The following is a 15,277-nucleotide window of genomic DNA, read 5'->3' as shown; positions in this document are numbered from 1 at the left end:
CAGGCATGTGTACATGTATACACACGACACATTTAAAATCAAGAGGTGTGTGGTGAATACTGATGAACTTTAAGAGGCCAAGAAGAAACACTTCCCTTCTTCTCCTCTTTGAAAAAGTGGAGCAACAAGAGCAGTAGGAGAGTAGAAGTTAGCTAACTAAGAAAATGCACTGTGTTGCACATCTCTTCACACTGCCCATCATAGCTGGGTTTGCTGGTCATTCATTTGCTAATCTGTTTCTCTGCAGTAAACATATTTACTCTGCACATGGACCAATATGCTGCCTACCAGTGAACAACAGCAGCCCTTGAAACAGCACAGTGATAACATTGCATGTGATTATCTCAGACACATACAGTCAGCATACTTGCCATAAGAATTACGCCACGTGAACATGGCCATTAACTCTCTACGTACAAACTGTGATGATGCAGTTGTGTAATGATAAACCACCTGTGTGAGTAAGTGCCTTGCACACTGTCCCCTGGTGGTCAGTTGTTCACCATCCTTGCACACACGCTGTTGTGTCTGCAGTCCACTCTCAATCTTAAAATGTGCAAACAGTTCCACTGTTCCTACTGGGTATGGATAGCACAGCTAAGCTGATTATATATAGTTCAGCAGCTAATGCAAGAGGTGTCCAGTAGGCCCCTGCATCATTAGATATTATAATTAGATTATTTTTAGATTAGATTAGAATTTAATATTTATGCAAACTGCATATGAGAGCAGACCAGGGAGCGAGCAAAACATTTATGAATGTGAACATCAGAGACAGGAGATTGCTTTTGTTCAAATATAGACAATATTGTGGTACATCATATGAATTGGTTGTGTGTTAACCAAAGCAGCCCAAACCCATTTGTGGAACCAAAAGCAAACTTTGTTAAACCACCTTCCTTTTTGTTAAACTGTTTTACATTTTTATGCAAACATGGAGAGAAAGTCATAAAATGAACACATTTTACAAACACTTGAATTGAAATCAAGGAACCTTGAGAAAGTTCATATTTTAACATGTTCATGTGCAGCCCTGCTTATTACAGTTTCCTTGAGTTAAGCTTCAGGCTAGATGTGTGTTATACAATGAATCATTAACATTTAACTATAGTCACTAACTGGAAAGGAGAATGACGTGTTCTTTGGCTTTTAACTTTTATAACGACCCATTCGAACATAGACTTTGGCTTTCTCTGGAATTATAACCACGTCATTAAAAGTGGACAGCGCTACTAACCAAGATTTAATATAAACTATGATTTTTCTATGATTTTTCCAGTTAGGTTTCATCGTTCCTGCTAAAGACATGAGTAGAATTAACGTAAAGACTAGACCTAAATTCCACAAAGACACACTTTTAATAACACAAGGAAATGAAAAAAAAAATGTTGAAAAACACATTTAACGCAATTATATATTTTATTCTTGAGACCACAGACATCTTAGAAATGCCACTTACGTTAATTCGCACATACAAGGGGCCTCTGAGGCCAATGACCGCATATATCATGGATGTATTTCAGAGGCATATCCGCTCATCCCTCCAGTGACAACAAAGAGACGTCCCCTACGTCACTTGTTGACGTCGTGTTAATTTTGAGCGGAGAAATAGTATATTTATAAACTGACGCAAGGGCGCTAAATCTAAAATAAACCGTGAATAAAATGTGAAAATACATAAATATTTTGGTGAAGCAGCTGCACGCATGAAAGGTTCGATAATATTTAACCTTAACACAATAAACTCGTTACGTTAGCGCCAGGTATCGTTGAATCGAAAGTGCAGGGAAAATGACTTGCTAACACTGCCGGTGGGACTAGCTACATTTTAGCTAGCTAGCTAGCTATCGTTAGCACAAGGGTAGTACTTACTTCTGCCGTTACCCAGCAAACACTGTTTATCGTTATGTATTGTATTTCATTGCTCTATGTGTTGTTGGGATGTGGTGTGGTACGTTCACTTTTGACAAGTTAAATAGGGGACTGGGGGAACTACGAAGCTAAATTATTTTGCTAGGTTAAGTAGCACCACATAGCTAATGGGATATTGCTTCGTAAGAACTAAGCTATGACCTGCAAGAACTTATTTAGCTCCCGTTAGCCGGCTATGCTAGCATTCCTGGAAACAGTTTTGCTAAACTTGGGCCATTGCATTCTTTCTCTTTGGACTTATATGTCTGATTGTGTGGTTGACGATACGTCGTAGAATTATGGCGCCTCGCATACAGCTGGAGAAAGCCGCTTGGCGTTGGGTGGAAACGGTGAAACCTGAAGAAATCAGACAGGAGCATATCGAGCTAGCATATCGCGTCAATCTCCCGGCCTGCAAAAGAGGAGCCTGCAGGTACGATGTTAACATTTCTGAACAACATGCATCTGCTGTGTTAGCGTGTCCCAGTACAATTACCAGTAGCAGAAGTAAAATTTGAATTAAAATCTCAGGGCTTCATGACCAGCTTCGCAGAGGGATGCTAATGTGCGTCAAAAGTCTGATTTGTTTCCTTGCTTGTGGACAAGTTTTCATAGCTTGTAGAGCTGCTCTGAAGATGTTGTATGAAAGGTTACGATGATCCACTCCACTCTTCAATTCGACATACAACAAAATGGCTCTAAAACACAAGACGGTAGACACTAGACATCACAGTGAGCACTAATTCCAAAAGCCATGAACTTAATCTTGCTCTGTGGCTTCTAACTTCATATAACACGTTAATTCCAAAGGGTATGTTACTTTGTATGCAGAACGTCATTGATTCATAGATGGATTTTGGCATTACTTTTGTTTCTATTTACCAGTGAAGGCTGCAGTTAGACGTTACTTCTAAAGTTGTCAGGGAAACAATGAGGTTAATGACCATGATTTCCTTTTGCAGGAGAAACTGCAAAGGTAATCCCAACTGTCTCGTGGGGATTGGTGAACAGGCATGGCTGGGGGAAATTGATGAGAATGCTTTCCACAATATAGACGACCCCAATTCAGAACGCCGAGACAAGGTATTTCTTTCATCGGGTGCACATACTGCAAGTTGTTTATTCAACTGTCCCCAACACTGTCTGTTGTTTATGGACAGCTGACATTCTACGACATTATTAAGACCAGAGCTGGAAAAATATCTAAGGAGCCCGTCTCTCTCTATGTCTCTCCCTCCTTCTAGAACACATTTGTTGGGCTGACCAACCTGGGTGCAACATGTTACGTCAACACATTCCTGCAAGTGTGGTTCCACAACCTGGAGCTGCGTAGGAGTCTCTATCAGTGTCACAATTCCCGAGCACAGGAACACAACGTTGAATCTGGTACAACTAAAAACTAAATACTGAGCACGTTTCTTAGTTTTTTCATTCTCAGGTTTAAGCCAGCATTTTTCATCTAGATTTTGTTAAGTGTTTTCCTTTTTTTGTGTGTACAACTCAAGAATTGCATGTACCTTCAACTAGAATAATATTATCCAAATAAATATGTATGAGGTGATTACTTTTGCACAAATTAAAGCACATGGTGAGCAGGTATTTTGAGAACATAGACCTCCACCAATACAGAATAACTGTCCAGCTACATATCATACACAGTGTTTTACAGAAGAGAAGGCCCATTTACATGTTAGCTAGTGTTCGAGCTTGACTCATACCGTGATTGTTCTGTGGGTCTCAGACAGACATCTCCATCTTTTTCAGATTATGAGCCTCAATCCATCTGTGAGCATCTGCAGTACCTGTTTGCACTCTTGCAGAACAGCAACAGAAAGTACATAGATCCTTCAGGGCTGGTTAAAGCGCTGGGCTTGGACACAGGACAGCAGCAGGTAAGTCCAGACATGAAACCTGGCAAATTAGAGAAACTTAAACTGAAAAGTACTTATTGTCAGTTTGATAGATGTTTTGTGTAAATGTATTTTACTAGGGTCCCGTTTTCCTGGTTTCTTCTTGTGTTCAGAATTTTCATTTTCTCTCTTGCTTCTGTGTCGAGGTGTGCATTATGTTACCTCTGTACATAAATGGTTAAAAATAATACCTATCAGAAGTTTCCAGAATACAAAGTGATGCCTTGAAACTGTCGAATTATCAAAACTTTTGTTGATAACATTTCTGTTGATCTATTGATTCCTGCTGAGGTGAGAATTAACACAGTGAATGAGCGTGCCAGTATGTTTATTAGCATGTTTATTACCGGTTAGGTAATGGAGACTTGGTTTCTTTACAGACAACTGAATTCAAACCTTTCATTTGCAGGATGCCCAGGAGTTTTCAAAGCTTTTCTTGTCTCTGCTGGAGGACACACTGTCCAAACAAAAGAACCCCAATCTGCAGAATGTCATCCAGCGGCAGTTCTGTGGACAGTTCTCCTACGTTACTGTGTAAGACCACTCGATACTCAAACCTCAGTTTGTTCTTAGTTGAGAAGGTATCATATGAGAAAGTGCTGGACGCTAGAACCCCTCAAAATGTCGTAGTTTGTTATCTGTGGAACTGTGCAGTCGTTGAATGTGGAAGGATATTTCGGAGCATTCTGCCGTCACTCTCTGTTCGTGCCAAGTGTTTTTTTTTTTTTTTTTCAGTGAACTCCCCATCTACTTTGCTAGATTTATGTCAAAACTGTCGTCTTTGCAATATGTTCATGACTTGTAAAACTCTCCTTTTCTGGTGTATAAATTAGGCCCTAGTCTGTCTCCTTGGCTGCCTCACAAAAATTCAAGCTGAACATCAGTTGTGAGTGAGGTGTCAGGCTTTTTTTTTTTTCATAACTGTGAGGTGTATTGGTTAACCTTTCTGTTTTCACATAAAATAAGCAAACACGTTTTTGGATAAAGGACATTTACCTTCGGATGTGTTACAAGTTCCTTTTAGACTGTCGTTTAATTGACATGGAGACTGCAGGAATGTGGGATACAAGACCAGATTTGCAGGCTTTTGCAGAGGTGCAAGTTTTCTCGTTGCTCAGAGAGATGTGTTGTTCTTCTTTCTTAGGACCATTTTTAAAAAGTCATGCTGTCTGGGTGTATAACACTTGTTTCAGATGTGGTGCCAGCCACAAGTGAGATTAGATTGAAGAGCCATTTATTTAACATTCTTGAGGGAGATGAAAGCCTTGCTGTTGTCATGTTAAGTGGAACAAGCTAGAGACCAGGCGTTTTTTATAGTGAAAGTAAAGGTTGTGTGTTTATTAGTCATCATTTGGACAATTTGGGACCAGAATCATGGCCTATTTTAAAAAAAAAAATCAGTCTCACTTGGTTTTTACGAGAAGAGTGTGAATGATTCTTAGTAAAAAGAAAAAGTAGAAGCTGAGGACTGTACATGTATGACATTGTAATCATTCAAATTGGCATTGCATTTGAAAACTCATCATCATTTCATTGATAAAGTCATTTTAGTCACAAAGCCATTTTCTAGAGTGCTGTGGTGGAATCTCTTGCCTTAGTTTGGCTTGTTCTCCAGCTGTAACCAGTGTGGACGGTCATCTGCTCTGCCATCCCGGTTCTATGAGTTGGAGCTGAACATCCAGGGCCACAAGAACCTCACAGAGTGCGTCACAGAGTTCCTGAAGGTAACTTTTATTCACTACTACGCTGAATGTCTTTGTAATGTCTTTGAATTGAAGCGTCAGACACACACAAAACATCAGTCCATACTCACATAGAACTTGTGTCAGTGTCTGACAAAGGTTATTTGGATCAGCTGAACCATGGAATCCTGTATGTGCCTTTTTTATTAGAAGGGACTTTATCATGAGCAGTCTACACTAAAGCAGGCTCTGAACCTACTGGAGTTTAGAGGTGGAAAAAACACACACAGGGAAAAAACTCAAACCAGAAAAATGTTCAAATTCAAACCTCAAAAGTGTCTTAAAGAGCAGACAGCAGACAACACACATAGTGCAGTTGTATATGAGCTGCCTTTTTGTGGGAGAAAACCATGAAGTCAGTTCTGAATGGAAAAAAAAAAATATTTTTATTCCGCCTTTCTCCTCTCAGCCCAAAGGGTCAGTCTATTTAAAATGTATTCAGAATAACATTAAATCAATTCATCTGTCCCATTTGATTTTTTTTTGTTTTTGCTTTTGATAATGTGTATTTGTGGTTTTTTTTTTTCAAAATGGTTATCCCCTTTCTTCTTTGCAGGAGGAGAAGCTAGATGGAGAGAACCGCTACTTCTGTGAGAGCTGTCAGAGTAAACAGAGCGCCACCCGAAGGATAAAACTGCACAGCCTTCCTCCGACACTCAACCTGCAGCTCATGCGCTTTGTCTTTGACAGGTAAGCCATCACTTTGTACTGCATTGTGTAAAAAACACAAAATACCCCAAATCACTTTGTAAAGGTAGTATTTTCTCTTATTAAATTACTGTTCAAAGTAATTCAAGTACTAGCTTAACCACTCAGGGCATCAGTGTGTACTTTCTGCTGGTGTGAGAAACAGAGGCTTTAGCGAACTGTGTGCTGTCCTCTCCAGACAAACAGGTCACAAGAAGAAGCTGAACACTTTTATCAGTTTTCCAGAGCAGCTGGACATGGGGCCTTTCCTGGAAGGAAAACAAGGTATTTGCAGACCTTCTGCAGTCTCTGTTGCCAGTTAATGCACACTGGCCCGTGTCAGCTATGTAGAAGAAACAAAATACATACAGTCCTCTTTTAATCTCTTTCATTTTAAAGGACCCACCACATTTTTTTGTGAATGACTCTTTAAAAAGTAAACCTGCTGATAGTGATGCGTGTTTGGACTGACTGTTCCTCCAGACCAGAAGTGTGTTTACGAACTGAGCGCGGTGCTGATCCATCGGGGCATCAGTGCCTACTCAGGACACTACATTGCCCATGTGAAGGACGCTCGTACTGGCGACTGGTACAAATTCAATGATGAGGAAATTGAGAAGATGGAAGGCAAGAAGCTGCAGCTTGGAATTGAGGAGGACATTGGTGAGTAATACTAAATATACACTGAACAGTTCCACCTTCCTGAAATCCATGGATACCTGCACGGAGTGTTTTGTTGTAGGGAACATAGTTAGTTTTAGTTTTATTTTTAGCCAGTATTATTTGTGTTGTAGAATATTGTTCTTGTTTGTTAAAATTAAACATCATGTTGTGAGACAGCTGACATTTTCAGCTGCAGTAAATAAGTTTGTTGAAAATGTGTAGTTCCCATGATGATGGATAAAATGGATAATTACACCTTATAGACATGACCTGAGTGTCCTCTCTGTAAATGTATTGCCTTTTCTTCTCGGTCTTCTTTGGTCCTTAGCTGAGACAGTTAAGTCCCAGGCACGAAAGCCAAAGTGCAGTAAAGGCTACCACTGCTCCAGAAATGCCTACATGCTGGTGTATAAGGTCCAGGAAGAGGAGAGCTCAGATCCCTCTAGGACCAGTGTTGAGGTGCCAGGTGAGCAGTGGAATTTCAAGTCATTTCACATGTTTGTGCGTTGTTGTTGTTGTCATCATTCCCAAACATTTCATCTTTGTTTGCATCAAGGAATTAAGATACACATTACCTACCACCTGGCCCGTGTTGCCTCATCTAATGCTTTCTTTTATCTCTGTCCTGGCTCCCAGCCTTCCTTCAGAGGTTGGTGGACCAAGACAACCACAAATTTGAGGAGTGGTGTCGTGAAATGGCAGACATGAGAAAACAAAGCGTGGATAAAGGCAAGGCCAAGCACGAGGAGGTGAAAGAACTCTACGAGCTTTTACCCACAAAAGACGGTCAGTAAAAACATGATCACCCACTCTGATCACCCACAATTCACAGTCTCAGAAACATGAAAAAAAATGTACATGTTTGTTGTGACCCTCACTCAAAAGGGACACTCAAAGTAAAGGGGGTTATCACAGGGAAGCCTTGATTTAAGGAATCAAACTCAGAGGTCTTGTTCCTCTTTGTGTGTGATGCATTGCTCTGCTTTCTCTCCTCAGGCGAGCCGTATGAGTTCATCCCCCTGGACTGGCTGAAGAAGTGGCTGGACGACTCTACTGCCACGAAAGAAATCGACAACTCCCTCTTCCTGTGTTCTCACGGCAAACTTCACCCAGACAAGGTGGGAGACTCCAAGAGGGTTTCCCTGCAGGCTGCTCACCTCCTCTACGAGCGCTACGGCGGAGGGCCGAGACTGGACGGTAAAGTCTTATAGAGGGTCTCTTCTCGGATCATGGGCTTCTGCAAAACTGAGTTTTAGTGCTTCAGTAGTTACATAGAAATAGTTATTTACAATTATCAGCTTACTATGCAAAGATTCTAAAAAAAAAAAAAAAAAAGCACTCAGGTTATAAACTACATCAGACCTAAAACTCACTCTCACACTCACCATATAACTCAATAAAAAGTTGACTGAGAAGTGATTCAAGGGACAGAACTGAGAAGGAGGAGTAGTTAAAGCAGGAGCCACAGCAAACTGAACTGGTTAGCTGAAAAGCTAGTTTGTTGATCTTGATTGATCAAATTCTTAACTTACTAATCAGTCACAATCATAGCCAACATTTTAGGAAATACAATTGTTGGCAGTCAGATGAGCAACTTAGTGCTTGAAGTATATATCATTCAGTGCTTGTGCTACCTGTCACAGCTGTTGTGTGTGTTTGTGTAGATTCCTCTCTGTGTAAGGAGTGTGTTGGCCAGCGATGCAGAGTGCTGCGACTGAAGAACCGGCTCAATGAAGACTACAAGGAAGTCTCCAACCTGGTCAAACGCACGCTCAGGTATAAACACGATAAGTGTTAGGTGAGCTTAATGCTTCAGAGGCTAAAAACAAGTTGACACCCTCTCAGCCCACAGTTTTTGCCAGTCATTAACAATAACAGGGGAAGCAACTAATAAAAAAAGGAAATAAGTCGAATTTTAGTGAAATAAAGGTCAGCATGATAGCATCAGCAAACTTTATTTTGTGGTAAATGTGGTTGTAATGATTCCATTCTCTTGTGTTGTTGCAGTTTCCAACAGTGATAAATGATACAGCAGAGAGAAATAGGTATAGAAATATGAAAAATCAGTGCAGTTCTTCCATAAGAGAAAACCTAAGTCCTCAAGAGGGCGATACAGAATCGCACTCTCATGTAATCATGGGTATTTATCACTATGTGTGTGCACATGTATGTGTGTGTCTCAGTGGTGAGGGCTACTGGGTGGGCAAAGCATCTCTGCGCAGCTGGAGGCAGTTGGCATTGGAACAGCTGGAGGAGGACGAACATGAAACCAAACACAGCAATGGCCAGACCAACGGCCAGGGACCACACATCAACAACAGCAAAGGTAGGAGGACTGGATGAAAATAACCTGGGTTTACACCTGGTAACACTCCTGTGTGTTAATGTTCTTGGTGAATATTTTGATCGTAGAGTTTGGCCCAGAGCTCTCGGGCAACGAGGACGAGATGAAGACCTTCAATGAAGACATCGTCTGCAGTCACGGTACTTTCACATCAGCATCAGCATCTACAATGATCCTAACAAAATATTTTTTACAATTTGCCCACAGAATAATGTTCCTTGTTACCATTAAATCTATGATACGTTGGGTGTTAAAAGTGCATGTTTGTTCCTGCTGTAGGGGGTCTGAGTATTCTGGAGACTGAACGGAAGCTGGTATCCTCTGAAGTGTGGACCAAGCTGAGGGCGTACTTCCCCAAAGCTCCAGAATTCACCCAAAACCAAGAGCCATGTCAGCAGTGCCTGGTGAGTAGACACTGGCAGAATATGTCGTGATGCACTGAACTGACCCCTCTCTTGGTCACAATCTTTCATTGATAATTTCCTTTTTTGTTTTTACCCTTACATCTGCAGAGAGCTGTTTCTGACAATGACATACTGTTGCTTTCTGAGTCCTTTGTAGATAACTGGCTTCACAGTCAGCCTCCCATGATTTCACATTGTCAGCACTTCAACAGGAAAATATTTGAAGTAATTAGCGATCTGCAGTTATACTTTCTTTTTACTGTGATCATCCATACTGTCGAACAAACTATGCGTGTAATGACTGAATCTACCATTGGTTAAGTTGTGGAATTAAAACTTTTCCTTCTTGTGTGTGTCCAGACGTTAGAGCAGGAGGAAAAAGACAATGAGGCAGTCAGTAAGATGATGGCTCTGGACCAGAAGAACCAGCTGCTCAACCTCTTCCATGAGAAGAATCGGCCGACACTCACCAAGTGGCCACAGGTAGACACAAAGCCGAGCACCGGCCCGTCATCTGCCTGAGTCAATAACATTGATTTATTATACAGTGAGGTTCAGTGTATGTGTATGTATGTGTTGTACAGTATCATGACAGATAATAACACGCTGTAATTCTGATGGGTGAATATAATAAACCTCTGGTTTGTCTCTCCAGGGTACAGATGTACTTTACATAGTCCCTCTGTTTTTTGTGGACGAGTGGAGAAAATTCATCAGGTATGTTTGTTTCAACAGGGACATGAACAGAACGATGTTATTATGCTCGTTGTGTCACTGTAAAAACAAAAATGTGACCGTATGCACTCAAGAACAGGGCCAGCAGATATGTGTCACTAGTAATGACTAAAACTGATTGTAATTTATAGATGCTGCAATAAGGTTGGCCTTTGCATGTCTGAATTGGCCAGCCCCCTCATCGTGTTGAATCAGTACATCAAATGGTGTTTTTTTTTTTTTTTTTTTTCTCCAATCCGTGTGTGTGTTTCCCAGGAGGCCCACAAAATCCTCTCCAGTGTCTAATGTGGGTAACACTCTGCTTCTCTGCCCTCACGGAGGCTTCATGTTCACCTACGACTCCCTGATCAATGGAGATGCACAACAGTGAGTTCTGCTTATTTAAAGGGCCCCTTGTGGAGTTTTCTTGTAAACAAAGGTCCTCATGAAACATTTGAAAGGCTCATTTTATTTTAAAAACGTCCTTTATCACATCCATGTGTACGAGCTTGATCACTGGAGTAGTGTCAGACCATTGGCAGGAATGTGTATAGCGTCCTTTTTCGTAAGTGTAAGATAAAGGAAACAGCGACCCACTCATAGAAAACAGTTCCATAGCACCACTACAGGTCAAAACTCTTGAAACAAATCCTCATTTTAGATAAATGATGTTGCCATCACAATTATGCGTCTGACAGGAAGAAAAAAAAAAACTGAAGCAGCAATTAACCTTCACTGTCCATTACAGCCAATACTTAACTAAATAAATACTAAACCCTAAACCCAGTGAGGCAGCATTGGCCCTGCGTTCATGCTTCATTCATACAGGCCATTCATTTACTTTCCTTAGGTCACTCTTGCATTGATCTGTACACCCAGGCTGGGCCACTGCTGTGGTCTCATGTTGTGCTGTTTGTCCTGCACAGTATAGCTCTGCTCTGGCCCAACGAATGGGAAGTGATCAGCAGACTCTTCATTGTGGACCAGCCAATCTCCATCCACTGCTTCAAACAAACCACACCAAGTGGTCCCACCACCCAGTACACCACCCAGCCTGGTAAGACTGCAGAAAGTGGTTCACCTCAAATGTCTACAGCTCAGTTTTTTACAGTGTTTATTGCAATGCACTTTTTTCATATTCTTAAAAGTAATATATATATATAATATCAAAATGTCCATAGAACTTGGATGAAGTGTTTTGTAGCTACAAGCTAAAAACCTTCTTACTTGGCTTCTAAATGTCGTTGATTCATTTGGTATTGGTGTGGGTGTGTGTTCATGTGTTCAGATCTGTGTTGGGAGTGCAGAGAGAGCTTCCTTTTCCAGCAGCAGAGAGACCTCAGAGAGTACACCCAGGCAACCATCTACATCCGCAAAGTCATCGAAGACAAGAGGGTATGACAGAGGGGACATTTTAGATTGAGACCAGACAGTGTCAACTGTATTTGGTCACATAATATCAGATTTTCAGCTGTTGGTATAATCTTTAACTTCACTGACTTTTTCCACATTGTCCTGTGTATAGATGATAAAGGAGGCAGCACCAGAGATGAACGCCAGCAGCTCTGAGGCAGAGGAGGAAAAAGAAGAACATCCAAAGGTGGATGGAGAGAAAGACCCAGACTTTAGCCAGGTAAGTTCCCCATTCATTAGCACTAAACTAAAGAATGATGCCACACATACAATATCACTGTAACAGTAATTTAAAGCAGACAAATACTCCTTGTGTATAAAAAAAAAATCAAACCTTGACACTCTGCTTACAGTCACAGGATGGTGCAAAGCGGCTAAAGCTGTGTGACAGCAGCGCAGCATCAGCGGCCGCTGTTCCAGTGACCAACGTGACGAAAGTAGGTGGAATCAGGAGAAGCACCCGGCACAGGAAACTCAGAGGAGAGAAAGCGCTCATTGTTTCGGCCAATCAGACACTCAAAGAGCTGAAAATACAGGTGAAGGCTCCAAATTACTGGATAAAGTGCTGCACGTAATAAGTCATCTGTATGCACAAAACTAACTTCACTGTGTGTGTGTGTGACGCTGTAGATTATGCACGCCTTCTCCGTGGCTCCGTTTGACCAGAACCTCTCCATTGATGGAAAAAGTCTGACGGACGACTCGGCCACACTGGGCAGCCTGGGCGTCATCCCAGAGAGCATCATCTGTCTAAGGGTACTTGCATATGAACTCATGAAATCATTCTTGATGGTAATTAGCAGTCATTTTCCTTATAATCCAACACATTCATTCCATTGTTTTCTCACAGGCCGATGAGCCAATAGCAGATTATGCTGCAATGGATGATGTGTATCAGGGTAAGTGGCATTATCTTCACCTCCACTTCAGCTGCTTTAGCATTTTAAAAAGCCTGATTATGATGATGCTTTTCTGATATGGATTCATCTCCTTCCTCCACAGTGAGAATGCCTGAAGAGGGATTTAAAGGTGAGCAATACTCAGGGATGCAAACTCATCTGGAGTGATAAAGATGCTGGCCGGGGGAGTATTAGACTCCTTGGAAGTAACATTAACACCTAAGGTTACTTAGTCACTTAGTCAGGAAAACCCAGAGACCCCCCTCACACACACACAAACACACGCACTCACTTATGATTTACTTTATTCTGGTGAAGATATGGATAGAGATAATTTTAGGCTTTTTATCGATGGTTGTCTTGTTTACTTGTTCTTTATCTGATTGTTTTAGTATTTAAATCAAGAGAGTTTAGTTAATTTTTTACTGCATTGGGAGGCCAACTCTTTTCACATTTGTTTTTTTGTTTTGTTTGTTGCTGGAAAGTGTGTTTCAGTTCTGATTCAGTCTAATAACTCTGCATCACTCTCTGCAGGCACTGGGCTTCTCGGGCACTGAGGAAAGCTGTGCTGCACCTATGCTTGAATTGGACAGATGACAGATAGAAATTTAAAAAAAAAAAAGCTTGAATTTGTCAAGTGTCCATATATAAATAAGTGCTTTAATTTGTTTTTCTTTCTTTTTTTTACATTTTGAGTAGGCTTTCTTTAATAAAACTGTGACTATGTTGCAAAGCCACTGTTTTTCTCTACATAAGGTTAGCTGGCCTTTGATATTTAAAGTTCCTAATCATTCTGAAGGACTCTGTGGTAGTGCTTCTGCCTGACTAATAGAAACACAATGAGGAAGCTGAGCAGATCTGTTGTACTCTGAGGCTTGTCTTCAGTGAAATCCTACTGTTACTTATGAAAATGGGCTTTGTTTTTGACTATTTTAAATTATAGCAGAAGAAAAATTAAATTGTTCTCTCTTTTCCATTATGTGGAAGCTTGTGTTCTCACTGCACAGTTTTTCAGGTTTGTCAAAAGAATGCACGAGTAACTGTTAAGTATTACAAATATAACTGCTCTTTAATGTTAGAACATTTATTACCTCTACAGCAAATCTATATCCATAATACTCCATGTGGCATTTAGAGATACATAGCTACACGGTATGTATAGAGGTTGATTTCTGCAGACGTTGCAGCAGCGCGAAACCTTGTGAGTCATGGAAGTGAGCAGAATGCAAGCAGTGTAATGTCCTGTTCTTTTCACAGTTATTTCTTATGGACAATAAAGTTATTTTCAAAACACTCTGTCGCAACATACTTGTAATGAATGGATTCAACAAACTGCCAGTTAAAATGTGTTGGTGGTACAGTGTTTATAAGAGTAACTCACTGGTATTAGCGTTATTTCAGCCATGTGAAGACCAACACTTTTTGGACCATCATCTACTAATATTTATTTGCTTTTTTTAAGTGAGGTCATGAAGTTTTTTTGTTTTTTTTCTTCCATTGCTGAAGCTAATTTCTGTGTATTAAGCTGTGTGGATAAAGGACTGAAAAGATACTGTACAATCATTTGTCATTTTTGATGTTAAATTCAAAATTGCAGTAACATTGTCTATTGGACATCTTACACTGAGAACACTAGTGACAACATGAATAAGTGGGAATAAGACAACAGCTCTTCAGTGGAAAAGATGAGTTGGCCTAAAGGGAGTAGGTCCAGCACCTGACGGCATGGTATGCTGATAACAGCCGGGCACTCAACTCCAAGAAGACCAAAGAGATCATTGTGGACTTCAAAATGACCACAGCTGGCACACACATCTGTAACAATGGGATGGAGGCTGAGTGTCTACGTCTGAGGACCTCCTCTCTTGGACCCTCAACGCTTCAAACCTGGTCATGAAGGCTCACCAGCGTCTCTTGTAGAGGCGATTGAAGAAGGTCCATCTGTCTGCTCATGTTCTGGTGAACTTCTACCACTGCACAATCAAGAGTACTCCTACCAGGTGGATCTCAGTATGGTATGGCAACTTGATCTGTCTTGGACCTGAAAAACACAGCAGTGGGTGTAGAATATTGTTCCTCCACTGTCCAACACAAGAGGTGTCTGCAGAGGGCACATGTCAGCGTCAGGGACATTTTCATTCCGGTCACAGACTGTATGACCTCCTCCGCTCTGTGTACAGGACACTACAGTGTGATAAGCCATGAGCCAAGGAGGTGCTCTATATAGTCAAAAATATTTATCTGTTTATCGGGTGGGGGGGTCTCAATAGGGTCCAGTGCTAAGTTTTTCCCCAGGGCCCTCAAGTGGGTAAATACAGCCATGATCATTTGCTGTGCTCTTGTGAATATGAAAAAAAAAAGGATTTTGTTTCCTGATATTTTTTCCTTTACTATGACTACACATCCTTGTAATTTCGTTGGACATATTGTCCAATGACAATAAAGGCTGTTCTACACTGAGTTTCTATTGTTTTTAAATATGTGAACCCATGTTTGGTATTTGTACTGAGACTCTTTTTTTTTTTTTTTACATAACATAATTTACATTAACTGTTGAAATTTAAATTAAAGTACTTAATTCTTAGTTCTG

At 40.8% G+C, this 15,277-nt stretch overlaps 1 protein-coding gene across 4 annotated transcripts; it reads left to right on the top strand.

Moving 5' to 3' along the window:
* Window positions 1-1,571: 1,571 nt before the first annotated feature.
* usp48 (ubiquitin specific peptidase 48) lies at window positions 1,572-13,327 on the top strand. Of its 4 annotated transcripts, XM_041034758.1 has the most exons (28): window positions 1,572-1,713; window positions 2,207-2,344; window positions 2,874-2,994; window positions 3,156-3,297; window positions 3,676-3,803; window positions 4,231-4,355; window positions 5,437-5,545; window positions 6,120-6,253; window positions 6,450-6,535; window positions 6,734-6,913; window positions 7,242-7,379; window positions 7,550-7,699; window positions 7,910-8,110; window positions 8,578-8,689; window positions 9,097-9,239; window positions 9,326-9,397; window positions 9,537-9,661; window positions 10,022-10,144; window positions 10,317-10,378; window positions 10,652-10,762; window positions 11,302-11,432; window positions 11,664-11,770; window positions 11,901-12,008; window positions 12,142-12,324; window positions 12,419-12,544; window positions 12,639-12,687; window positions 12,791-12,817; window positions 13,222-13,327. In XM_041034758.1, the coding sequence occupies exons 2-28, from the start codon at window positions 2,211-2,213 to the stop codon at window positions 13,242-13,244; spliced, it is 3,150 nt and encodes a 1,049-aa protein (XP_040890692.1). In that variant the 5' UTR covers window positions 1,572-1,713; window positions 2,207-2,210; the 3' UTR covers window positions 13,245-13,327. The 4 variants fall into 4 exon arrangements, 3 of the variants coding, with proteins under 3 accessions (XP_040890692.1, XP_040890695.1, XP_040890693.1); XM_041034759.1 differs by lacking the exon at window positions 1,572-1,713 and having other exon boundaries at window positions 1,730-2,344; XR_005893889.1 differs by lacking the exons at window positions 12,142-12,324; window positions 12,419-12,544; window positions 12,639-12,687; window positions 12,791-12,817; window positions 13,222-13,327 and having other exon boundaries at window positions 11,307-11,432; window positions 11,901-11,935.
* The last annotated feature ends 1,950 nt before the right edge of the window (window positions 13,328-15,277 follow it).

Source organism: Toxotes jaculatrix, chromosome 3 (genome assembly GCF_017976425.1).
Source record: "Toxotes jaculatrix isolate fToxJac2 chromosome 3, fToxJac2.pri, whole genome shotgun sequence".
Classification (NCBI taxonomy): Eukaryota; Metazoa; Chordata; class Actinopteri; family Toxotidae; genus Toxotes; species Toxotes jaculatrix.
The sequence above is the reverse complement of the archived record's forward strand: the minus strand, read 5'-3'. Positions and strand labels throughout refer to the sequence as shown.